Below are 25972 nucleotides of genomic sequence, written 5' to 3'. Positions count from 1 at the left end.
TCGCTCATGCCCTTATCACCTCGAGGTTTGACTACTGCAATGCTCTCTACATGGGGCTACCTTTGAAAAGTGTTCGGAAACTTCAGATCGTGCAGAATGCGGCCGCGAGAGCTATCGTGGGGCTTCCTAGATTCACCCACGTTTCTACAACACTCTGTGGCCTGCACTGGCTGCTGATCGGTTTCCGGTCACAATTCAAATTTTTGGTAATGACCTTTAAAGCCCTTCATGGCATTGGACCAGAATACCTCTGGAACCGCCTTCTACTGCACGAATCCCAGCGGCTGATAAGGTCCCACAGAGTTGGCCTTCTCCGGGTCCCGTCGACCAAACAATGTTGTTTGGCGGGCCCCAGGGGAAGAGCCTTCTCTGTGGCTCTGGCCCTCTGGAATCAACTCCCCCCGGAGATTAGAACAGCTCCCACCCTCCTTGTCTTTCGCAAGTTACTCAAGACCCACCTATATCGCCAGGCATGGGGGAATTAAGACATCTCCCCCAGGCTTTCTTATATTTTATGTTTGGTATGTATATGTTGTATGGTTTTTAAATTGTTGGGGTTTTTTAATGTAATTTATTATTAGATTTGTTCCATTGTTATACTGTTTTTATTGTTGTGAGCCACCCCAAGTCTTCGGAGAGGGGCGACATACAAATCTAATAAATTGAATTGAATTGAATTGAATAATAATAATAATAATACCAATAATAATAATAATAATAATAATAATAATAATAATAATGGCGTAATGAATATTTATTGGATGAGGTCAAGTAACATTTTTAATCCCTCATTTGTCCTGCTTCTATATTAGCTTCCTTTACTTTCTTGTCTTCCTGGTTCTCCTCAACAATGCTTCCTATCTTGCTTCTCTTGAAGGGTCTCTATTGAATAGGCAGGTGTTGTCTGTCAACTTAATGAGACATTGGATACTTGTGCTTTCTTTATTACATTTGCCATCTGAAACTTGGGGTGATCTTGATTCTTCAGATCCATAAGTTTTTGAAGTACATACTAAAATGATCTTGGCTGAATTTCCTTGGCAAAGTCTGAAATATCAAAGACAATGATATTTCTCTTCTGCGGGAGATGTACGCATACAATAAATGCATTTCAAAAATGACTCATGTTAAATCATAACAGTTGGAAAAACCTCCTGTGATTTTGAAAAGTAACTGGTTGACTTAAAGCAAACTCTTAAAGCCAATAAGAATTATATTAAGCATATATAATGCTTCTTACAACACACATAAACACCGCAACGAGAATTGTGATAGCACAACTCTGGAAAAATGACCAGACCCCAACAGAAGAATTAATTATAGATAAGATATATACATGCGTGGAGATGGATGAACTCACTAACTCAATTAAGGGAAACAAAATCATGGAATCAAAACGAACATGGCAAAAATGGCATGAATGGGTTTAAAAGAGAATATAGAAACAATATAATAAGAAGCAACAGTACAATGGAAACAATCTACAGCTACCTTGTAAAAAGTTTTATTTACCAGTTATTGAATATAATAAATATTAGAATATAAAAGTATGAAATATAATGTATATAATGGAATGTAACAGGTAAAAATTTAGTATAAGAATTTTAAAAGAGATGGTTTATAATCTGTAAAACAGAATAATGTGTGATCTGAACTATATGTGAAAACTCAATAAAGAAATTTAAAAAAAAAAGAATTGTATTAAGCAAAATTCTCTGATTGAACATTCAAAAAAAAAGTGGGGAAGCTTTCATTTCCCAGATGTTGTATGTATATGTTTTGTGTATGTCTTTTTTATTATATTTGAGAAAATAAATATTTTTTTTAAAAAAGAATTATATTATGAGGAACTAGAAATGTTAGGTCTGTCTTTCACATCAAGCTTATTTGTGAATTTATACTGAGGCTTCCTGACAATCTGCACCAGTTTAGTGACTGATGTAGCACATGTTTGTGATTGAAATTTCCAGTATGTTGCATAAAGATTGATAGTGCAGGGAAACCAGAACAGAAAATATTGTGGCAACCCTTATGCATGAAACCTGTTGGCTGCTTGCTCCATGCATCCCACACATTGAGCAGATCTTATGTCTTATCCATTCTTGCATCAGTAGAAATTCAGTTCCCAGAAATTGCTGAAACATCTTCACATTCTCCAAAGTGGCTGCCCCTAAGTGCAAAGGTTTAAAACAGTTGTTAAAATTATAGAGTGGAAGGCTTTACCTCTGTAGTCTCAAATCAAAACTATCCTCACATTCTCAGTTGCTTTTCTTGGCATTTGTCCTTGCCTGCCCAAATATCATTGGTGCAATTTAAAGCTTTTATCAGGTGAGCAGGCTGAAAGGTGAAGCTCCAACCTGCAGCTGTCTTCCTCTCTAATTATGCCTCATAATTAAGAAAGAAAATATTTTTTTAAAAAAATTAATACAGAGAGGGTAATTTACAGTAGTTGGGAATGTGTTTTCTGATCCTTGGAACAGTGATCTTACAAACTTACAAGCAGCAGAACATTCTTACTCCCTGAGATGATAGTGGCTCCCACTCTCTTGAAATTCTGTAAGATCCTTAAGACTTAGATCTGCCAAACGGTTTGGGGATCCAATGGGGGATCATCATACTTGAGTGGTTGACTAACTAAAACATGAATCCCCCAAGTGTCTGGTTCCCTCCTTTGCAATAGCAATAGCATTTAGACTTATATACCTCTTCATAATGTTTTTTTACAGCCCTCTCTAAGCGGTTTTACAGAATCATCCCTCAACAATCTGGATCTTCATTTTACCCACCTCGGAAGGCTGAGTCAACCTTGAGCCAGTGGTGAGATTTGAACTGCTGAACAACAGCTAGCAGTTAGTTGAAGTAGCCTGCAGTGCTGCATTCTAACTATTGCGCCACCCCCAGCTCTTGCCACCTTAGGTAATTATTTTATTTTATTTTATTTTATTTATTTTATTTATTTTATTTATTTTATTTATTTTATTTATTTTATTTATTTTATTTATTTTATTTATTTTATTTATTTTATTTATTTTATTTATTTTATTTATTTTATTTATTTTATTTATTTTATTTATTTTATTTATTTTATTTTATTTTATTTTATTTATTTTATTTTATTCTATTTATTTTATTTTATTTTATTTTATTTTATTTTACTTTATTTTTTAATTTATTATTTTATTTTATTTTATTTATTTTATTTTTTTTTAATTTTTTTATTATTATTATTTTATTTTACTTTACTTTATTTTTTAATTTATTATTTTATTTTATTTTTTTATTTTTTTATTTTTTTATTTTTTTATTTTATTTTATTTTACTTTACTTTATTTTTTACTTTATTTTTTTATTTTATTTTATTTTATTTATTTTATTTTATTTTATTTTATTTTATTATTTTATTATATTTTATTTTATTTAGTCCAATACATAATACACATTGAAGAGAAAGATATGTAATAATATAAGTAAAGAAAAGAATATAAGAAAAGATATAAAAGTATAGGTGAACAAATTTGAAAGGAAGAAAAGATAAATGAGATAAGGAGAGACAATTGGACAGGGGACGCAAGGCACATTGGTGTTAATGTTTTTATCTGCGGGTGGATTTTTTTTTATGATTGATGATTTGAATGTTCTTTAATGTTTTTATGTTGCAAGCTGGCCAGAGTCATTGGATACGCGATGAGCAGTAAATAAATTTCATAAATAAAATAAAAATAAGTTCTATTAAAATAATAAGTTCTATCAAAATAATAAAAACATTTTTTTTCTTAGATGAATATTTGAGAGCACAAGGCCCCCCTTCAGAAAAGGATTAAAATTGATATTTATAGGGCTGATATTCTGCCTGCCCCCAAAATGAGTTTCTTATGTTATTATTATTAGATTATTATTATATTAGCTTTCAGGAAATTAAAAGCATCTGTCCAAGTCTGGAAAGAAACCACCTGTGCTTTTGTTCAAGGCTTAACTGAAGTTTTTAAACAATGTAAGCTTGCTCATCTACATTTTCAATTCTAGTTCATGTAATTTCCAGACTTTTTATCACTATGAGAATTTAACCAGTCATATTACTGGCTAAATGTGGATTCATACATGCATATAAGAACAAAATATAAATTTACCTCTTGCTTAAAAGATTTGAACAAAGAGAATCAAGTCCGAATGTGGGGAAACAGACAGCAATAAAATTTGAGTAACTGATTATGCTTTGTTTCAGCTAAATATTGTATAACAAAGAGGTCAGCACATCTTATATCACTGTAATGGCGAACCTATGCGACATGTGCCCCATAATGAACTTATTTCTGACAGGGATGAAATGGACAAGAGCTGCCCAATGATAAGTCAGTAGGAACTATCTTCTGAAGTGGTTGACAAGAAAAAGACCCCTTCTCCCCTTCAGTGGGGATACAGCCAGCATGCAAAGTGCCAGGCTGTGGACTAGACTTTCAATCCTGGGCCTAGAAAGTTTAGAACTAAGACGCCTTAAACAAGATCTAAGTATTGCCCACAAGATCATATGCTGCAACGTCCTGCCTGTCGGCGACTACTTCAGCTTCAACCACAACAACACAAGAGCACACAACAGATTTAAACTTAATATTAACCACTCCAAACTTGACTGTAAAAAATACAACTTCAGTAACCGAGTTGTCGAAGCATGGAACTTATTACCGGACTCCATGTCATCCCCAAACCCCCAACACTTTACCCTTAGATTGTCTACGGTTGACCTATCCAGATTCCTAAGAGGTCAGTAAGGGGTGAGTACAAGTGCACTAGAGTGCGTTCCGTCCCCTGTCCTATTGCTCTCCTATATCTCCTATGCCTTTCTTCTATTCCTATATCTCTTCTATTCTTTCATTGATATGTTCTATTCCTATAACTTCTCTTCTATTCTTTCTTAGATATATTTTACTATGAGTATCTCCTCTATAACCTTCATAATGTATTTTACTATGTGTATATAGATATATACCCACTAAAACCCTCATTGTGTATTGGAATAAATAAATAAATACATACATAAATACATACATACTTACTTACTTACTTACTTACAAGAGGCAGATCAAATTATCAATTTCTTTAGCAGAGGATTCAGAAGAAAAACAAACTGTTCCTGGTTTTTTTGGTGGTGGTGGGGTGATGATGATGGAACGGGGTCAATTTTGAAAGGATAAAATGTGTGGAAAGAGAATTTCCCATATATCAAAATAACTAGAATACAGCATGTAACCCCTTCCAAGTTAATTAATCCTATTTAATTGTTCACTTCTTCTGTATTCCCAACAAGTCAGGAGAAGGGAAGACAAAGCATGTTTACTTGACCCTCCTCCCAGGCCATTATTATTCTCTTCTTTAAAAAAATTTTTTTTTAAAATAAAATTTGCAATTACAAAGATAGAAGCCTATAACAAACTAAAAAAATGGAAAAAGAGGCATAGAAACTGTAGAAAGGAAAATAGAAATACAGAAGAAATAAGAATATCATAAAGGAAAATAAATGCTGGATATAATGATAGTTACCTTATCTATCAAGAAATTCTTAAAGTCTTACTACTTTCTTTAAAAATACAACAAAAAGCATCTTTTCCCAAACATTTAAACATTATTTGGTTCTGGTCAATAAAAATCCTTCATGTGTTACTAAAACCAACATCGCTTATATTTTAACCTTAGTCAAATAAATCAACTTTATATTCTTTCCCTTTTGTTTTAACTTTAATCCCTTTAAATTATGTTCCAAAATTTGATTTCTTTCTCTCTTTGTCTGTTCTCAAAAAATTATGTGAAACTTTAAGAAGTCTCTTTTGCAAATCCCAAATAAGAAAATTATCTCACTCTTATGATTTCTTATTTGTATATCACTTTTAATTATTAAGACATTAGCAGGTTTCATTTGTAGAAAATATGTTATTGTGTAACATCTTTTTCTATATCATTCTTATAATTTGTCATTTTTAAATCCACATTCAAATTATCCTCAGTCTTAGTCTTCTTGGGTAAAACGTGTTCTAGTTTTATGATCTCTTTTACATCCAGTTTGTTTATGATAGCAAACAATCTTAACTTTAATTTTCAAGTCCATTGTTCCAACTATATTTGAATTTATCCCAAGTGTTCAGTTTCAGGTTCCTGATCCCTGCCTCTATGCCATCCCTGCTCCTTCAAGCTACTTCAGCTCACCATGACCATTACAGAAGTCCCTATTTTTATTCTCCTCTTTAGAAACATAGAAGTCTGACGGCAGAAAAAGACCTCATGGTCCATCTAGTCTGCCCTTATATTATTTTCTGTATTTTATCTTAGGATGGATATATATTTATCCCAGGCATGTTTAAATTCAGTTACTGTGGATTTATCTACCACGTCAGCTGGAAGTTTGTTCCAAGGATCTACTACTCTTTCAGTAAAATAATATTTTCTCATGTTGCTTTTGATCTTTCCTCCAACTAACTTCAGATTGTGTCCCCTTGTTCTTGTGTTCACTTTCCTATTAAAAACACTTCCCTCCTGGACCTTATTTAACCCTTTAACATATTTAAATGTTTCGATCATGTCCCCACTTTTCCTTCTGTCCTCCAGACTATACAGATTGAGTTCATTAAGTCTTTCCTGATACGTTTTATGCTTAAGACCTTCCACCATTCTTGTAGCCCGTCTTTGGACCCGTTCAATTTTGTCAATATCTTTTTGTAGATGAGGTCTCCAGAACTGAACACAATATTCCAAATGTGGTCTCACCAGCGCTCTATACAGCGGGATCATAATCTCCCTCTTCCTGCTTATTATACCTCTAGCTATGCAGCCAAGCATCCTACTAGCTTTCCCTACCGCCTGACTGCACTGTTCACCCATTTTGAGACTGTCAGAAATCACTACCCCTAAAGTGATAGATTATTTCAAAACAAAGCATGTCTAGAGATTTTGGAAATCTATTTTTTCTTTCTAGAAAAAAAACCCTTTTAGACCTAAGGGAACAGTGTCACAACCAGGAAAATGGTCAAGTAAGTCAGTTCATCCCTCATGAATGTATGGCAAAGGGCTCATAAAGGACCTTCCCTAGTTTGTTGTTTGGTGATGGGAGAGAAATGTATTTTCAGACTTGCAAGATTTTGCTAATGTCAACTTACAGTAAAGTTTGATTAGAATTTGCTCTGAGATGAACTCCACAGGACGTATTAGTTCAGTTTATATACTTAGAAATAGGCATATTTGCAATGTATTCCGTAGGCAATAAAAATAAGAATTGTAACAATAATAATAATAATTATTATTTATTAGATTTGTATGCCACCCTTCTCCAAAGACTCGGAGCAACTGCAGTTAACGATGGAAGAGAGAGCAGTATTACAATGACGTTAATAAATTACTGATGTTAAAGATCTTTGTGTGATAATTAGTGCTGAAAGCTTGCCTGCTTGGCAACTCTATTCCCATTTTACGTAAGAACGGAACAAGATATGGATTTCAAAATGCACAGGACCTCTGATGCATGGACAGCCAATTGCAATTCAGCTTTCAGCTAACTGTGGAAGGGCAATGACAGATAGTGCCAGGAACCCCGTTTGAAAGCACCTGATCATTCTCAGAATTCTAGGAGAAAGAGATCAATGGCTGCATTAATGGGTCTTAAAGTTCTCTCATTATTTATTCAAACTTAGATCGCCGTCAGCCATTTGACTGAAAAACTTAGCAAGGAATGAATTATCCTAGTGACATGAAATATTGCAACAGATGTTACAATTGAGACACTCTCGATGCTATCATTATCAACGTCTAAGATAAGTGACAGATGATAGAACACTACAGTCAGGGAAGTGTTAGAAAAATTCGTATACAGTTTCTGCCCTCTGCTGATCAGTGGTAAATAAAGCAACGAGTATCTGTTTTCATCCCATTCCATGAAGGAATTCTATATTCTGGTGTGAAGAGAGAAAAATATGTTAACATCAAGACAACTGAATGACAATTTATAGCAATCAAGACTATAAAACATCCTAATGATGTAAAATATCTCTGCACTGTTTGTGCAACAAAAGATTCAGGGATTCGACTAGTGACAGTTTTTACATTTTTCCCAAAAGCAAAAAAAATATATTAATAAACTTATAACAGGAGCAACTTTCCAAGTTGTTGGAGTTAAATCACAACATTCAAAGTAATGCCATACATTTCTAATCCACCAATCTTAGTTGCAGGAGAATCAACAATTCTGATAATACAAATATTAAGACCAAAAGCAACTGGCTATTTTAAAAGCTATGCTAATCTCCTGTCCTGAAGGAGAAATTAAAATCTAAACTTCAAAAAAGGATGCTGGCATAAATTAGGATGCTCTCATTGCCAATTCTGATTCTTCCATGAAAAGAAGGACATCATTAAAGTGACAAAAAATAAGAAAAACAACTGGTGTATATCCTTGGCTTTGTTTTTCCCATTCTCAAAATAACAGGTTTAGTTCATCATGTTCCCAGACTAACAGGTATGTCACTTTCAGTCAGTCTATTTCTGACTTTGAGCCCAGCACTTTTCTGACAGGGCACAAAACCCAAAGAACTGTAGCTGACAGGCCATAAATGTGGCTGATAAATCAGGAATGATTTCTCCTAACGCTCTATGCAACTCCATCTCCACCTGCTAATGACAATTGGCCTGACTATCTTTGAACAGCAGTTTAGCAAAGCATCAAGGTATTTAACTCTGTCCTTATGTTTGGATGTTCCCAAAGCAGTTATGGACCATAATGGAAAATATACACGATAGAGTTCCAAAGTCAAGCAAATATGATTTTCCCATAATATTCCCTGTTCTGCCGGCGTGTTTCAACCGCCCGTAATTACAGTGTAATTAGTCCAGGAATAAAAGGAAAACCCAAAAGTTTTTATAAACAGAAAAACAGAAACAGCTCCCTTTTTAAATGTCCAATTTAAATCCAATTGCTCACCCAATAACTGGGAAATTGAGTCGAATTCTAAAGTCCAGAGAGTCCACACACAATCTTGAACAGCACAAAAACCACGATCTTGACGAAACAATGAATCAGATAAACTGCCATGAGGCTAAAACACCAGGTTGCACTTTTATCTGTAGCACTAATTACAGCAGCCCCACCCAACCACAGTTGGCCTCATTTTCTCTTGTAATAATCCTTCAGTTGTTGTCTCCTATGCATCACTCTACGCATGTGTGGATGTGTCATTAATTCTTGTTCAGGATCCAAGGATGATACAGATGATTGATCTCCTCCTGGGCTGTCTGCCAAACTCTCCTCTTCCCTGTCACTCACGCTTCCTTGGTCAGAGGAGGCTTCATCGGCAGATTCCATCGGGAGCAAAACAGGCCTGCGGCATGTGGATGTTTCCCCCCACATCCACCTGCACATTCCTTGGGGCAGGAGCTGGGGCAGAGCTAACCACAACAATTCCCCAAGGCACTTATTGCCAGGATGATTACAAAGTAACTGCAAACATTATGAAGTTATAAGGTACTGATCCTGGATTTGTTGATGGATGAGTTACCAGTTATGCCCATGAGTTTTCAGAAACAACAAAAATGGTATAAACAGCAGATAAATACAGCCACATAGAAGTTTGCAGAAGAGAAAACTATCAAAGCTAATGGTGACAGAACTAGCAACATATTTCTGATAGAACATCTATCTCTTTCCCAGTTTAACATAGGACTAGTGTTCTTTAAAAAACAGATAAATCTTTAAAGGCACAGTGGCTTAATGGCTTAAAGAGATGGTCTTTGCTCTGGAAGTTTGAGTCCTAGCACTGCATGATGGAGTGAGCTCCTGCTACTGTATTTACCATCTAGCACTTCGAAAGCATGCTGCCTGCAAGTAGATAAATACATATCACTTTGGTGAAAAACGTAGTGATGTTTTGTGTGAATAGTCTGCCAGTGCGGGACTTGCCCAGATGTGACATCTGACTGCAAGGCAACAGGATGATGCTGCAGGACGCTACTCATTTTTTTATGAGCAGATCTGCCCTATGGTGCACTCTGGATGAGTATGAACAGAACGGACTGGCAATTGTCAGCAGACTTGGTAAATAGCATTATACTCTCCTGGCTAATGTAACATTGTCATATGCTAAATAAAGTCTTTGTTTAAAGGTGGTTTGGATTTTGAAAAGCTGTTAGCATTGCATATCTAAGACCTGATAATTGTTTTGGAAAGTATTGGTTGAGCATTATGCAGCAGCTCTGGAGCAGGATTCTCTGTAGAAGCGATGTCCAATCTCTCCTTTATACCCAGTGTCAAAATAGCCATGGAGATTAGTGCCCAGTGATTTCAGGGAAGGGGTCATATTTGGATCAGTATGGCCATTGTCAGTACAGCACGCTAGATTGATTGAATGAATTTATTTATTATTAGAGTTGAAAGGGACCTTGCAGGTCATCAAGTTCAACCCCCTGCTCAAGCAGGAAACCCTATAACACCCCAGCCAGATGGCAATCCAATTTCTTTTTGAATGTGTTGAGTGATGGGGCATTCACAACTTCCGCTGGCAGGATGTTCCATTGGTGGATCATTCTCACCATCAGAAAGTTCTTCCTTATTTCCAGGTTGAATCTCTTCTTGGTCAGTTTCCATCCATTGCTCCTGGTCTGGCCCTCTGGTGCTCTGGAAAATAGTTTGACCCCCTCCTCTCTGTGGAAACCCCTCAAATACCCGTATACTGCTATCATGTCCCCTCTGGCCCTCCTTTTTGCTAGATTATCCATGCCCAGTTCCAGGAACCTCTCTTCGTATGTCTTGGTTTCCAGTCTCTTTATCATTTTAGTTGCTCTTTTCTGTGCTTTCTCTAGTTTCAATGTCCTTTTTGTAGTGGGGAGATCAAAACTGAATGCAGTACGCTAGGTGTGGTCTGACTACTAGGGCATTATAGAGCGGTATTAGTACCTCCTTAGTCTTGGGGTGTATCCCTCTGTTGATGTTAAGATTGTGTTGGCTTTTTTAGCCGCTGCTGCACATTGCTGGGTCATATTTAGTTGGTTATCTGTCTCACAGTCGCTGCTGTTAAGTGTGGTTTCTCCCAATTTGTATGCGTGTCTTAAGTTTTTCTTAACTAGGTGTAAGATTTTGCTTTTTTCAACATTAAATTTCATTTTATCAGTTTATGCCCACATTACTAATATATCTAGATCTTTTTGTATTTTGAGCCTATCCTCTGTGGTATTGGCTACACCCGCCAGCTTGGTGTCATCTGCAAATTTGATTAGTTCCCCCTCTATTCCTTCATCTAGGTCAGGGGTGGGCAATTAATTTTGCCTATAGAGCCGCATGAGAAATTGGGATAGTTTTAGAGGGCCGGAATAATATAATTAAGTCAGTTCTACCCAATACTTTATATTATTAGGTAGAACTGAGTTAATTATACTATAATTATAAATTATAATTATATATTATATTATATATTATAATGTATACTATATACCAGGGGTGGGCAATTAATTTATAATTATAATATAATTATAAATTAATTGCCCACCCCTGGTATATACTGTAGTATACATATGCTGGTAACAGATGCTAAATGAAAAAAGCTGAAATAGTTTGGTGATTATCACTTCCCTATAATTCCAAATTATAAAACATTATGATCCTGGAAAATTCCTTTATTCAATTTTAAGTTAATAATTCATTCAATTCATATAATGCTACCTGATTATTTCATTTTTTTAAAAAAATCCTAAAGTTGTCTATTTTCTTTCTACTTATATTTTTATCTATCACATCAAGGAACTTGTTTGCTTTCCACAAAAGGGGAAGAGAGATTAATATTTAATAGTTTTATATTTCTAGAGTAATACCATTTCTCCTTCCTTCCTTCCTTCCCTCCATTATCAGTCTTCCAATTCTCTCCCTGCTCCCCAACCTGATTTCCCCCCATTGGGGGTAGGAGAGGCTCCGCCGTGAATTCCCAAAGAAGGTTAAGTCAACTTATGGGAAAGGTGGAGAGGGCGAGGTGAGAGCGCCTGTGTAGGCAGCACCGTCAGCAGAGCAACAGGCACGACTGTCGCTTTCTTGCTTCTGCGCACAAGTGGTGGGGCAGTCCGACTCCACCGCATGGTTTTTGGAAACGGCGCGTGGCTTTTGGTGTTTGCCTGAGTGCACACGCACACGCACGCAGGTTGGACCAACCTCCGCAGGCCGGTCATAGACAGTGGGCAGGCCGCATCCAGCCTGCGGACCGCAGCTTGCCCAGGTCTGATCTAGGTCGTGGTTTTTGCTATTATACTGATAGCCAAAAAGAAAAAAAAAGCTGTTGGCCAAAGTTAGAAGATTTAAATGGCTTAAATGGTTGGTTGGAGAAGACAGCACAGTGAAAACATGCTTAACAAAGATGGGACATGTTGGTGCTGTCCCAGTTAGGAGAATATCAGCGTGAGTCCTAAGAATCCCTTGAGGCAGATTCATCTTATATGGGTTAGAAGGGGAATTGAAGGGTGTCTGTGGGATTTCTGGTAATTAACACAGTAGTGTCCCTGCAGATGTTCCACTGTACCTAACAGGGAAGCTTTTATATTGCTTTGCATGTTTACATGTATCAAGAAAGATGACCTGCTTTGGGTGTTGACATGGAATATCTCACCTTCAGAACTCCTGACAAGATATGTGGATGTTATTGTGAGTTCTTTGCCTCATTTGCACGGAATCTATAACTCTTGTTGCTAGGATAATTCTTGTGTATTGCTCTTCTATGTTGTGGCTTCTCTTTGCAGTTTTAAAAACTTGTGGTTGTACTCCCTTGCCTGAACCGAGGACCCATGGGTTATGGTACCTATTCTGATTATATATTTCCATTCTAATATAAGCACAAAATTTATTTGGTTAAAACACAGAGACCTTCTGTGTTGTTCTCTGAAGTAAACCATATTCTTTTATTTTGTCCCAGCCTGTATTAATGTCCTAAGTGCAGATAGTCCTCCATTTATAATTCATTTAGTGACTGTTCAAAGTTACAAGGGTACTGAAAAATGTGAGTTATGAACATTTTTCACACTTATGTCTCTGGCAGGATCGCCATGTTCATGTGATTTAAATCTGGATGCTTGACAATTGGTTCAGATTTATCATGCGTTCTCCAAGGATCATGGGATCATCTTTTGCAACCTTTTCACAAGCAAAGACAATGGGGAAGTCATTTTCACAACTGCAGTGATTCATTTAATAAATGTGGCAAGAAGAGTCATAAAATGTGGAAAAACAACCAATTTCTCATTAACATAATTTTTTGGCTCAATTGCAGTTGTAAGTCAAGGACTATTGGTATTTCTCTTCACTGATGGGATAACTATACTAGGTTTGGTTTCTTGCATATTAGAAATCCAATATTCTGTCTTATTGTGTTAAGGCGGGAGGGCAATAAATGTAACAGATAAATACTGTATTGGACAGAAATGTAATCTTGTATTTTAGTTTTGGTAGAAAATATATTTTCCATCCAGTGTTAAATGTCGTAAAAAAATTGGGGGGGGGGGAGAGAGAAGCAACTGATCCATGTAGTATTAAATAAGGGTGCTGTATATCATTCAAAAGAACTGTAAATACAGTTACTGTATATAAGAACAGTCTCAGTTCCATTATGATCAAATTCAGCCTTGTATGCTCTTCTGCTATGTCATCCTCCAAACCCAATAAAGCTGCTCAAAATAGAAATTAATGGAGGTTCTGTCAATGTGATTTCAAAATAGATTCATGGTAACCATTAATTCGTTTCTATGACACCCAGTCTGAGTATGTTCTTCTGCCTGACTCCCACACAGGCTCTTAGTATTTTGTTTGGCTGAAGACAAATTATATTGAAACGTGAAATTATTTGGCACTGATTTCTAACCCTAATACTCCTCAGGTTAAATCAACAAATGATTCCTATATATATTTCATAATCTAATCTAGTGATAATATGTAACATTGCTACTATACAAGAGTTATCTGATAACAATTTCATACCATCATTACTTTCACTCCCCAAACTTCCAGAACCACTATGAATAAAATCTGAGGTTATCTTCATTTCTGAAATGCGCAAATTAAAAAGAAGCAAAATCAGTTCTGACTCCAGATGTTACAATAACAAAAATCCATCTACCAAATTCCCCATAGAAGGTATAGAAAATATAAAATGAGAAAACCCACTAACCTGACATATAGCATGCACCTTTCCAGGTCTAAAAGTGGGAAATGGACAAAATACAGGTAGTCCTTATAACCATTCGTTTAGTGATCATCCGAAGTTACAGTGACACTGAAAAAGTGATTTATGACCAGTCCTCACACTTACGGCCATCAGAGCATCCCCATCAAAATTTAGGTGCTCAGCAACCAGTGTGTATTTATGATGGTTGAGGCTTCACAGGGGATCACCATTTGTAACCTCCTCAATGTGGGAAACTGGATTCACTTAATGACTGTGTGATTCGGCAGCAATTTGCTTAAGAAACATGGCAAAAAAGGTCATAACGTCCATGTAACTTACTTAACAATCGCCTTGCTTGGAAACAGAAATTTTTAAAAATTTATGATTGAGTTACTAATACTAAAGAGAAGCTGCAAAGCTGCCAATTAGCATTTCGCTTATAAAATCTCTAACTCAGCTGGGTGGCAAGAGGAGACAAAAACTTCCTCCAAAGAGGAAAGAGAGCCATAATATCTCAACAAGAAGTCTAGCTTTGGCAACCATATCAACCATGCCCAGAAATAAATATTTTCAGCTAACTCTGTTCGCAACCCTGAAACAAGAGATGCACATCTGTCACATCTGGCATACAGAAGTGGTTAATGCATCAAAACAGAAACCAGGAGACCATGAGTTTTACTGCCACTTTAGGTACAAATCCAGTTGGGTGGTCTTGGGCCAATCATTGTCTTTCAATTCTAGGAAGGATACAATGACAAACTACTTCTGAAAAATTTTGCAAAACTTTAGGGAGTAATCCAGGCAATCACTAGGAGTCATAATCTGAGGCACACACAAACACAAAACACTTGTCCCTCACCCCAAACTCCCTTAAAATATAGAGTATTAGTAAATGCCTGTTTAAATAAAACTGTTTTATTTATGTGTATAAAAACAATACAGAAAATTATGTAAATGTCAATAATGAAATTATGACAAGCCTTGACACCATAACTAAGAAAAATTATTTCCCTAAGTTTAGTTTCTCTTAGATTTTCTACTGATATTATAAAGTAAGTCTTCCAAAACTAATTTTAAAACAGCATCCTTTGATTAACAAAAATATTACTTTTTCCAAAATGGATATACAACATTTTTCAGTATGTTTCTTTTAGCCTCTCACAACTATACATTCCTGATAAACAGATTCCAAAGCTTTAGCAATTAAAATCTTTAGCAATAAAAAAAATTCATTTAATCCTACTTATGTACACTAATTAAATCCTGTGCTCCAAAGATATCTAATAATCACATTATCATGATCAATGAACGTTCAATTTTATACCTACAAGAGAAAACCTGATATCGATCCTTTTAAATATTTTTGTTGTTGAGTTCAGCACACCCTAAATACATTTGTATAATTTCAGATCCATTGATACCATTTAAAATTTTTATGAAATCATTGATGCATCATTATCTGAGATTCCAGTTTTAGTGCATGTCTGATATAATATCCACATTTTAAAAATATTTTTGAACTATTGATAGAACAACGTAACTAAGAAGTAGGAAGTAAGGCGTATGCCGCCCCGAGTCTGTGGAGAGGGGCGGCACACAAATCTAATAAATAAATAAATAAATATTTGCAATGATAGTGCTGAAGATTGCTTCTTAGAAAAATTTCCCAATACTCCTTGAAGAGTGGTGATTGCTTCAGTATGCTTCTCTACCAGTTCACTTCCCATGTATCTTCTCTCCTGGGTCAACACAATGTGAATCTTGGGCACAGCAGCATCATTTGGAGGGAAGGTTTCTTGGAGAAGTAACCATCAACCTTGTTTACTCAGAATCATTGCATGATGTTGGAAAAATAGGCTAGTAGGCCCCAATTTTCTCCTCCCCTCATTTTATTACTTAAGTAAGCAGAAGTGGTTTCTCTGAGGACAAGTAAACAAGAGAAATGGCTGGCAAGTCATAATCTGCACTGGAAACTTTTATCTTGAGAAAGATGTTCTAGCTAAGTAGTTATCCCAGTCACTAACAACTAACTTTTGAAAGTCATGAATAGGATATGCGTGCCAAAAAAATTGTTCCAGTAATCTCATTAAAGAGGATAAAAATGACATCAAAGAGTGCCTTGCATCTTGGGTATTACTTCCATTTTGTGTTTTGAATCAGTCTGGACTCCTGGAAAACTGCATGGACAAGTCCCCCAATTCTTTCAGCACAAGTTTCCCTTTGCTTTCTATCTGGGGATTAAACAATGATTAACAACTGGATTTGTGCTTAAAGCAGAACTACAACTTGCAGTCTTTCAGTTTCGAGACGAGTGAGTCTTACTACTTCAACCAAAATGACTTTCACTTCCATGGGTTCCATTAGTCTTTCTGAATTGTTTTGTGCGGTGTAGATAAATTTTGAGTGCTCTGCGCACATCCAGGACGTGCAAAGAGGGAAGAATAAGTTCTTGAGATGGAACATGGAGTTGACCATAGGGAGGAAGGACGGATGGAGGGGGAGATTTACCTTGTCTGCCTAAAAGATACACAGATCTTTCCTGACTGAAAGAGCTGACAGTTCTGAGATACCTCGGCCGAAGTGATGGCCATTAATTTTAGTAAATACAGTGATACCTTGTCTTACAAACTTAATTGGTTCCAGGACGAGGTTCTTAAGGTGAAAAGTTTGTAAGACGAAACAATGTTTCCCATAGGAATCAATGGAAAAGCGATTAATGCGTGCAAGCCCAAAATTCACCCCTTTTGCCAGCCGAAGCGCCCGTTTTTGCACTGCTGGGATTCCCCTGAGGCTCCCCTCCATAGGAAACCCCACCTCCGGACTCTGTGTTTTTGCAATGCTGCAATTTCACTGAGGCTCCCCTCGCTGGGAAACCCCACCTCTGGACTTCCATTGCCAGCGAAGTGCCCGTTTTTGCGCTGCTGGGATTCCCCTACTGGGATTCCCTTGCAGCATCGCAAAAACACGGAAGTCCGGACATGGGGTTTCCCATGGAGGGGAGCCTCAGGGGAATCCCAGCAGCACAAACATGGGTGCTTCGCTGGCAACGGAAGTCCGGAGGTGGGGCATCCCAGCGGCAGCGGTGGGTTTGTAAGGTGAAAATAGTTTGTAAGAAGAGGCAAAAAAAATCTTAAACCCCAGGTTTGTATCTCGAAAAGTTTGTATGACGAGGCGTTTGTAAGATGAGGTATCACTGTATGTGTTAAAAAATTGCAAGTACTGCAGTACCTTGCACATTTTCTCATTTAAAACTATAACTTCGAAAAGTGATTACAGTATATAACAGACAACATTTTGTGCAATTCTAAATAAAACAAACTAACAAACTTTCTAGACCCAGGACTTACAATCCTGGGTCTAGAAAGCTTAGAACTACGACGCCTTAAACATGATCTAAGTATTGCCCACAAGATCATATGCTGCAATATCCTGCCTGTCAACTTCAGCTTCAACCACAACACAAGAGCACACAACAGATTCAAACTTAATATTAATCGTTCCAAACTTGACTGTAAAAAATATGACATTTTAGTAATCGAGTTGTCGAAGTGTGGAACTCATTACCGGACTCCGTAGTGTCATTCCCTAACCCCCAACATTTTACCCTTAGACTATCTATGCCTGACCTCACCAGATTCCTAAGAGGTCAGTAAGGGGCGTGCATAAGTGCACTAGTGTGCCTTCCGTCCCCTGTCCTATTGTCTCTCCTATATCTTCTCTTCTATCCCTATATCCTTTCTCTATTCTTTCATTGATATATTTTATTCCTATATCCTTATTCCTATATCTCTTCTATTCTTTCTCTGCTATATTTTAGTACGAGTATATCCTCTATAACCTTCAAAATAAATAAATAAATAAATAAAATAAGTCAAGACAGTTCTCAGGTTTAGATCTCTGTTGTTTTAGTGTTCTAAAATCAAACTTAACTTTTGCACGGCAATTGTACGAATACATTAAATAATTTCTTGGTCATGGTATCCTATATGCCGAAGGATATAAGATTAAATAAAATAAAATAAATTAGGAATAGTACCAGCAGTAATATTGGCTTTGCAGTTCATTCTCTTTTTAGCGGGTTTTTTTCCCAACGAGCTTTTTTTTTTTAAAAAAAAAAAATTGTAAATGCTTTCTTTGTTAACTCGTTTAGTGAAATTTAATGACTAGGTTCCGTGAATAGCAAACTACTTTAATAAGCCGAATAGCTCGGCCCCTGCTTTGAAACATGCAATTCTTTCAGGGAACCACCGAAGATGACTGGTTGGATTTTATCCCCGGCGTGGTGCTTTCTATTTTCTATGTGTTTTATATTCCTCCTGTTTTATAGCCTGATATTTTAAACCCTTTGTAAGCCCCCCCCCTCCCCACGAGTAGCTTAACAAGGAGGCGGCCTTAGGAAACTAATTTGAATGGATTCCGGGTGAAAAACGCTTTTTGGGGGTTCCGAGCTGCGAGAAGGCAGATTCGGATCTTTTCCGTGAACGGTTTTTCCTCAGCCACAGCAATCAAGATACGTGAACATTAAGTTCCAGAATACCCTCGCCAGCACTGGGTGGAGAAAAGACCTCGCTGGAGGGAAGGGAATTCTGGGAGTTGAAGTCCACACATTGAGGCTGAGAAACGCTTCCCGCCCAGACGAACACATGACCGCGCTCGCTGGAAGGGGGGGGGGAAGAGAAACGAAATGATATCCATCCGACGTCTTTTCCCGCCTAAGCTTGAAAAAAAACACCCCACCCTTGATGTTGCGTTCATTGCAGACCCTCAAACAAAAAATAAACCCAACCGCCCCCACCTCCTCGGCCATCTCGTTTGTCTGTCAAACCCAAAGGTCCCACGTGGTCTGTGCACCTTTGCGCGGGTTCAGGCTGGCGGGGAAACAGGCCTTCCACAAAAAACGGTCAATAAGAGCGTGGAGGAGGGGTGGGGAAACTAAGAGTTGAGATTCTTGCTTCAGTCAATGGGGTGGGAGTTCTTCCAGTTCGGGCCATTAACCGCTCAAGAAACCGATGAGTGATTGGCCATTGATCCAACGGCCTAGTGAAAGCAGCGTAGCAAGGCGAGATTTCCGTTTCCGGTGCTTGGAGCACTTCAGCTTCTACGCTTTTCTTCACCGACAGGTCCTTTGTGCAATGAACACGACGGGCTCCGATTGAACTGTCCAATGCCTGCCCAGTGGGCGGAGTTCCATCCTGGTTCCAAGATGGCGGTGAGTGCGTGAGGCGCGATCCTCCGCGCGCGATTCCCTCTTTGCTGGCGCTTGCCGCCATGAAGGGCAAGGAGCGCTCGCCTGCCAAGGCCAAACGGTCCCGTGGTGGCGAGGATTCTTCTTCGGGGCGGAGCGAGCGGAGCAGTAAGAAGCCCAGCAACGGCGGAGGGAAATCCGCGGGCGGCGGCTCGGGCGAGGGCGGTTGCGGCAGTAGTCGGCGGAGCCTTCATCTGGAAAAAGCCAGCCGGGCCAGCAGCCGTGAATATGAATCGGCCGCGGTGGGAGGCTCCGGCAGCGCCCGCCACGGCTACAGCGGCAGCAACAACAACAAGAACGCCGAGTCTTCCTCGTCCTCGCGCGGCAGCAGCGGCCGCGGCGTCGATTCCCGCGCGGCCCCCGCCGACTCGGCCGGCAGCAGTGAGTACAAGACGCTGAAGATCAGCGAGCTGGGCTCGGCGCTGAGCGACGAGGCGATCGAAGACGGCCTCTTCCACGAGTTCAAGCGCTTCGGAGACGTCAGCGTCAAGATCAGCCGTCTGCCCCCGGGCACCGGCTCCGGCGACGAGCGGGTGGCCTTTGTCAATTTCCGCCGCCCGGAGGATGCCCGTGCTGCCAAGCATGCTCGCGGTCGCTTGGTCCTCTACCATCGGCCGCTGAAGATCGAGGCCGTTTATGTCGGGAGCAGCAGCGGAGGGGGAAGCAGCCGGCGACGCGGCAGTCGCTCCCCGGCACTTTTGGACAAGGAGTCTTCCTATGGGGCCTCCACAGTGGGGGTGGTGGGGGCATCCCCGGCCACTATCAGGCACCCCGCAACTGGGGCCACCCAGAGGGCTCTCTCTCCTGCTGGTGGAGGGGCAGGCTTAGGCTACAGAGACTTCCGATTGCAACAGCTTGCCCTGGGTCGCCTGCCCCCGCCGCCTCTGCCCCGGGAGCTGGAAAGAGAACGAGACTACAGCAGTTTCTATGACCGGGTGAGGCCCACCTACAGTCTGGATCGAGTGGCTGGAGTGCCAGCTGCCGCGTATCGTGGGGTTGGGGCAGGGACGGCCACCGAAGAAGAAATCAGTCCCGAAGATGACCAGCGAGCTAATCGTACCCTGTTCCTGGGTAATTTGGATATATCGGTTACAGAGTCAGACCTTCGTAGGGCTTTTGATCGCTTTGGGGTTATCACTGAAGTGGATATTAAGAGGCCCAGCCGGGGTCAAACTAGCACATATGGATTTCTTAAGTTTGAGAACTTGGATATGGCCCACAGGGCTAAGATTGCCATGTCTGGTAAAGTGCTGTTGCGCAATCCTATTAAAATTGGCTATGGTAAAGCGACCCCCACCACGAGACTCTGGGTGGGTGGCCTGGGTCTCTGGGTACCATTGGCTGCTCTTGCCAGGGAGTTTGATCGCTTTGGTACCATTCGTACCATTGATTATCGTAAAGGTGACTCATGGGCCTACATCCAGTATGAGAGTTTGGATGCTGCACAAGCTGCTTGTACCCACATGCGTGGCTTTCCTTTGGGTGGGCCAGACCGTCGCCTGCGTGTGGACTTTGCTGACACCGAGCATCGGTATCAACAACCCTATTTGCAGCCATTGCCACTCCCACCACCTGCCCACTATGAACTGGTAGCAGAAACATCAGCTTTTGGAGCACATCGTGGAGCTCCACCAGATCCACTCCGAGGAGCTCGGGACAGAACACCACCACTGCTCTATGGTGACCGAGATAGAGACTTATATGCTGAAACAGACTGGGTGCCACCACCACCTCCAGTTCGGGACCGGGGCAACCGAGCAACTGTGTATGATGCACTTGAAAGTCTGGAACGGCGACGAGATGGTTGGTCTCTAGAAAGAACTCGAGGGGAAAGAGAGCTTGGTAGTAGTAGAGACCTACCTAGAAAGCGAAGGCTAGTGGAGGATGGGGGTAGACATTTGGACCGATCACCAGATAGTGAACGTTCATCTTCATCTCGTAAACGTCACTGCCCTGCTATTGCTTCTCCTCAAGATCGTAGTCCGGAAACAAGCTTAATCAGAGACCGCTATAATACTGATACTGATCGGCCCTCTTCTCGCTTACTCTTGTTGGATCGTCATTCCCCAGTCAGAGAGCCACGTAAGGGGAGTTTGGAGAGAGGCCCGACTGAGAAGCGGGAACATAAAAGTTTGATGGAAAAAGAAAGAAAACATCGCACACTTACATCGACTGCCATCCAAGAGTGCAAGAGTCCAGCTAAAAAGGATGAGCATACTTCTGAAGGGAATAGTAGCAGTGGATCTCGGCTGAAGCCACCCCAAAAACAGCAACAGCAGGATGGAACCTCAAAGTCTGGGTCATCTACCAAACTCTGCCTAGCCTGGCAAGGAATGCTTCTGTTGAAGAACAGCAATTTTCCATCAAACATGCACCTACTACAAGGTGACCTCAGCGTAGCTAGCAATCTGCTGGTGGAAGGAACAACTGGTGGCAAAGTGGCCCAACTAAAGATCACGCAGCGTCTTCGTTTGGACCAGCCCAAGTTGGATGAAGTTACCCGCCGTATCAAAGTGGCAGGACCCAATGGATATGCTATTCTCCTTGCTGTGCCTGGTACCACAGACAACCGTGCCTCATCTGGGGCTGGTGAAGCTAATACCACCTCTACCCAGCGGCCATTAAGAAACCTGGTGTCCTATCTTAAACAAAAACAGGCAGCTGGCGTGATAAGCCTCCCAGTAGGAGGCAACAAAGACAAAGAAAACAGTGGGGTCTTGCATGCTTTCCCCCCTTGTGATTTTTCTCAGCAATTCCTGGATTCTACAGCAAAGGCCCTGGCTAAATCGGAGGATGACTATTTGGTCATGATCATTGTTCGTGGTGCATCTTAAAGTCCTAATGCTTTCTGTGCTTATCCTGCTGCTTCATACAACTCCCCCCTCCTCCAGTGTCTGCCAGGTGCTAAGCCTTAGCCAACTCCCTAAGTATAATTTTAGATCTGTAGTTACTGTTATTTTCCCTTTATTTTCTATAAACTCTAGAGAGCAGATATATTAACTGTTCACTAGGCTACTCTCAACTGTCTTGCTAGTGACAGTATGGTGAGAAGGGATGGCCTGCTTCCACTAATATATGAAACATTGTATTGAACAAGCTTGCCTCCCTCTTTTTTTTTTACTTTTTAATTTGTCCTTGTTCATTTCACAATTTTAAAGTAGGTATAAAATCTTTTCCTATACTTACATTCTAAATTGCCATACTTAAAACATTCATGGTTCATGCCCATTCTGAGCCCTGCGGCTTCCATAAAGCTAGTTTTGATTTCAGAATAATTCATAGTTTACAAAATGTAAAATTGAATTGAATTAACTCATGGTTTGAGTCCCTGATATTATGCCTTCATGGTGCACTGTAGTTTTCTTTCAGTTGGGTTTTCAGTTTTTGTTCCCAAAATCAGAGAAATGCACACCGTTGAAAAATGTTCCTAAATAGTATTTTGCTCTGTTGATTTTTTTTAACTTGTGTGCATTTAAGGGTTGTAGATGTAATGAGAGCTTTACTATAACCCATGAACATCATGAACCTCTGTATTAAAGAAGCAGGTTGTTACTGGTATCATTGTTTTTACCCATTACCAATTTTAATTGGCACAATGAATCCTAAAGTATAACTTGGGAACGCAACTTTCAAAGATGGCACTTAACTTTTGTGAAAAGTTCTGCCACATAACCATTTCAATTATCATTCTATCCCTGTGGAAATAGAAAGGAAACTTACCTGCTCAATATTTTTCAGGTAAAATATAATAGACATTATGCAAGGTTTCATAGTCTGGTTTGCACTGTTTTAATATTGACATTTTTGCATTCACCGTGTATTTCTAAACATTGGGAAAGCAATTCAGTTTACTAAAAGAACAATTCGATTGAAAGTAAGCCTCTAAAAGCAGTTCTTATTTTTTAAAATATGTGATAAGACTTTTGAGGAAAGAACCATCATTTAAATGTATGACTTTTTGCTTAATTCTCTAGTCCTATATTTTTGTTTGTTTGTAAAGCCACTGTACAGTAACAGTATGTTTCTCATGCGTAAACCAATTCTCAAGTTTGAATAAGAACAATTACAATAGTTGAAAAGTGGCTTAATGAAACACTGCTCAGTGAAATATTGGGAAACATGCTATTAAAGTATTTTTTTCAAGTAGAGCCTCACTTCTGAAACCATTACAACCTTTCACTCTAAAAATGTGGGTACAGTAACCTAAATCTCACAGTTCTGCAATACAAATTGAGAATACGTTCTGTAATAAATGAAACTTGAAACTGAACCAAATTAAATCAAATCTAGCCACTGTTATAGGCAGAGTCACTAAGACAGATTTGTGTTGCCTGTCCTGCTTATTATCCAAATTACTGCATTTGTCAAATGCAATATGCTAGTGGCTATATAAAAAGTTTTCTTATTGTATTTATTTGAAGAGGGAATTTGCTCTATGTTGAACTAATATATTAATTTAAAAGCCAAATTTGTGTTTTTTGGAAAATCTTTTAATATCAGATTTGAAAGTCAAACTTGTTGGCAACAGTATGCATACTGATGTGCTCTCCTTGTTAAAAAAATCCTTCAGAACTTGAGTTTGAGGTAAAGTGAACATACTGGCATTTTAGGCAACCCTTTGGGAACCAGTGTTGGAAAACCCCACACCATGTATTTCTTTTTCTATTTTAATTGAAAATGATGTTCAGTGCTGCTGCTTATGATTTGAACTGGGTAAATGATATGTGAAATGGGCAATTCTGTTTTCCAAACCTTTAAGATTTTTTAAAAAAGAAAGAAGATAGTCCATTAGTAGCTATAGAAAGAAAAAGAATGTTAGGAATCCAATTTAGACTAAAATGATATCCAACAATTGGATGGCTCAGCACTTAGTTATAGCTGCTACAGCTTTTTGTTTGTATTAGTATAACAGCAGTGCAATTACTCATTTGAGCTAATCTCCAAAATTTCAGCATAGCAAAAGTTAACTTTTGTGACACATCTGTATGCAGAAAAAGAGGATTGTGATCTTTTGTATATGGTATGAAGCTTTAGGGCAATGTATATTTGAATGCTGCACATGTTCAGAAATTTGTTTCCATAGTTATAACATTTGGATGAAGAATGTGTTTTTTCCTGAGTCACTTAATACCACTTTTAGGGGAGCTGGTTAGAAAAATCTTAACTGGCTTGTTGTCATTAGGATTTAAATTCTATAATTGGAAACTTAAGAGTTTGGAAACACCCCCCCCTTAAAGTTAACTACCGGTAAGAGCTTTGCATTTTGACAATTCATACATGGTTTGCTGTCAGTGGAGTACCAATTTAATTTAATCTCATTTACCAGGATCCACTTTTGTGTTTCTACAATTGGCTCCCAATTTGGATTATCAAAATTTGGAACACCAGGGGGCAAGATTGGCATATAATTAGGGGGGAAAGAAGAAGCCTTCCTTAGGAATGTAAACAAGTAGTAGTTTGACTATGTTTTAAGAGTAAAAGAATGTAGGAATATATCTGAATTGGATAAAAATGGAAAATTTAAGGGTAGCCACTTAAGCATACAAAAGAATAATCTATGTAGGGTGCCTGATTGAAAGGCTTGCAAAATTGTAAAGTAATTGGGTGTATGTTAATTTTCTTGCCCTTGGTTTTTCCCTATAGAGTAAATATTAGCTGCTCCAGATGTGTCACTGAAGATAAACATTTCCCTTTACATTATCTGAACTAAAGTATTTTGGAACCACTAGGAAAATGCACAGATGTGGAATGAAGAGAATCCGATGCATATTTTAGCTAGTTTTCTCCAGTAAGTAATGAGTCTGTAGTTGGAGATAACATAGCAATGTGAAAAAATACACTTGCAAACAGAACACTAAATTTCATGTTCTTGTTTGATTTTTTGAAAGTGAGAGAAATTGTATGAATTGCAAAAATTCAGTTGATTTTTCTCCTGTATGTTTTTTTAAACTAGTACAGCTGATTTTTTTTCAATCTCTACCCTATATTTTAACTCCCTGAACTACTATTTGTGCATTTATATACAGATGTTAATTAATTTCAAAAGCTTTGTGCCAGTGAAGGGTGATTGGTGCTTTCAGACATTATCTAGAACATTAATAGCCTTGTAGTTTGAACAGTTATCTGTAAATATAGGGGGAAGACATCTCTTGTAAACATTTGTACTGAATAACCTCTTCTTTCCTCCTGAAAGCAAGGCTAGTGAAGTGCTGAAGACCACAAGGGATTCCAAACTAATGGACCTTTGCGAAGAAAAGCGTTGGCTTATGTGGAATTTACATGGGCCTCATGGAAGAAAGCTTATCTGTTTAGTATTTGTGCATTTTACTAAAAAGGCAGCTTAAAAAGTTGTGTATCTGCTATTTGTGATGCCAATGCCCGTTATTTTAAAGTGGAAAATTGACCTCTTTGCTTTGTGCTGTGTACACAAGATTTCTGCAAAAGTAAAGGAAAAAAAAACCTTTTTATGGCTCACACAGCTTAAAATAGCTGTCACTCAAACATGCGCTCACAGTCGAGCTGATTTTGTTTCATTCTAAATAAATTGTTTCTTTTGAGGAAA

General features: G+C 38.7%; 1 protein-coding gene and 1 long non-coding RNA gene across 2 annotated transcripts; one reads left to right on the top strand and one right to left on the bottom strand.

Annotated features, from left to right (window-relative positions):
* Positions 1-794: 794 nt before the first annotated feature.
* LOC139163870 (uncharacterized) lies at positions 795-19543 on the bottom strand. Its single transcript, XR_011558534.1, has 3 exons — positions 19017-19543; positions 2043-2170; positions 795-1047 (listed from the first exon to the last, which is right to left on the bottom strand). It is a non-coding gene; the product is annotated as an uncharacterized lncRNA (long non-coding RNA).
* RBM15 (RNA binding motif protein 15) lies at positions 19320-25972 on the top strand. Its single transcript, XM_070745098.1, has 2 exons — positions 19320-22311; positions 25604-25972. The coding sequence occupies exon 1, from the start codon at positions 19434-19436 to the stop codon at positions 22242-22244; it is 2811 nt and encodes a 936-aa protein (XP_070601199.1). The 5' UTR covers positions 19320-19433; the 3' UTR covers positions 22245-22311; positions 25604-25972.

This window comes from Erythrolamprus reginae, chromosome 3, assembly GCF_031021105.1.
Source record: "Erythrolamprus reginae isolate rEryReg1 chromosome 3, rEryReg1.hap1, whole genome shotgun sequence".
Lineage (NCBI taxonomy): Eukaryota > Metazoa > Chordata > Lepidosauria > Squamata > Dipsadidae > Erythrolamprus > Erythrolamprus reginae.
The sequence above is the reverse complement of the archived record's forward strand: the minus strand, read 5'-3'. Positions and strand labels throughout refer to the sequence as shown.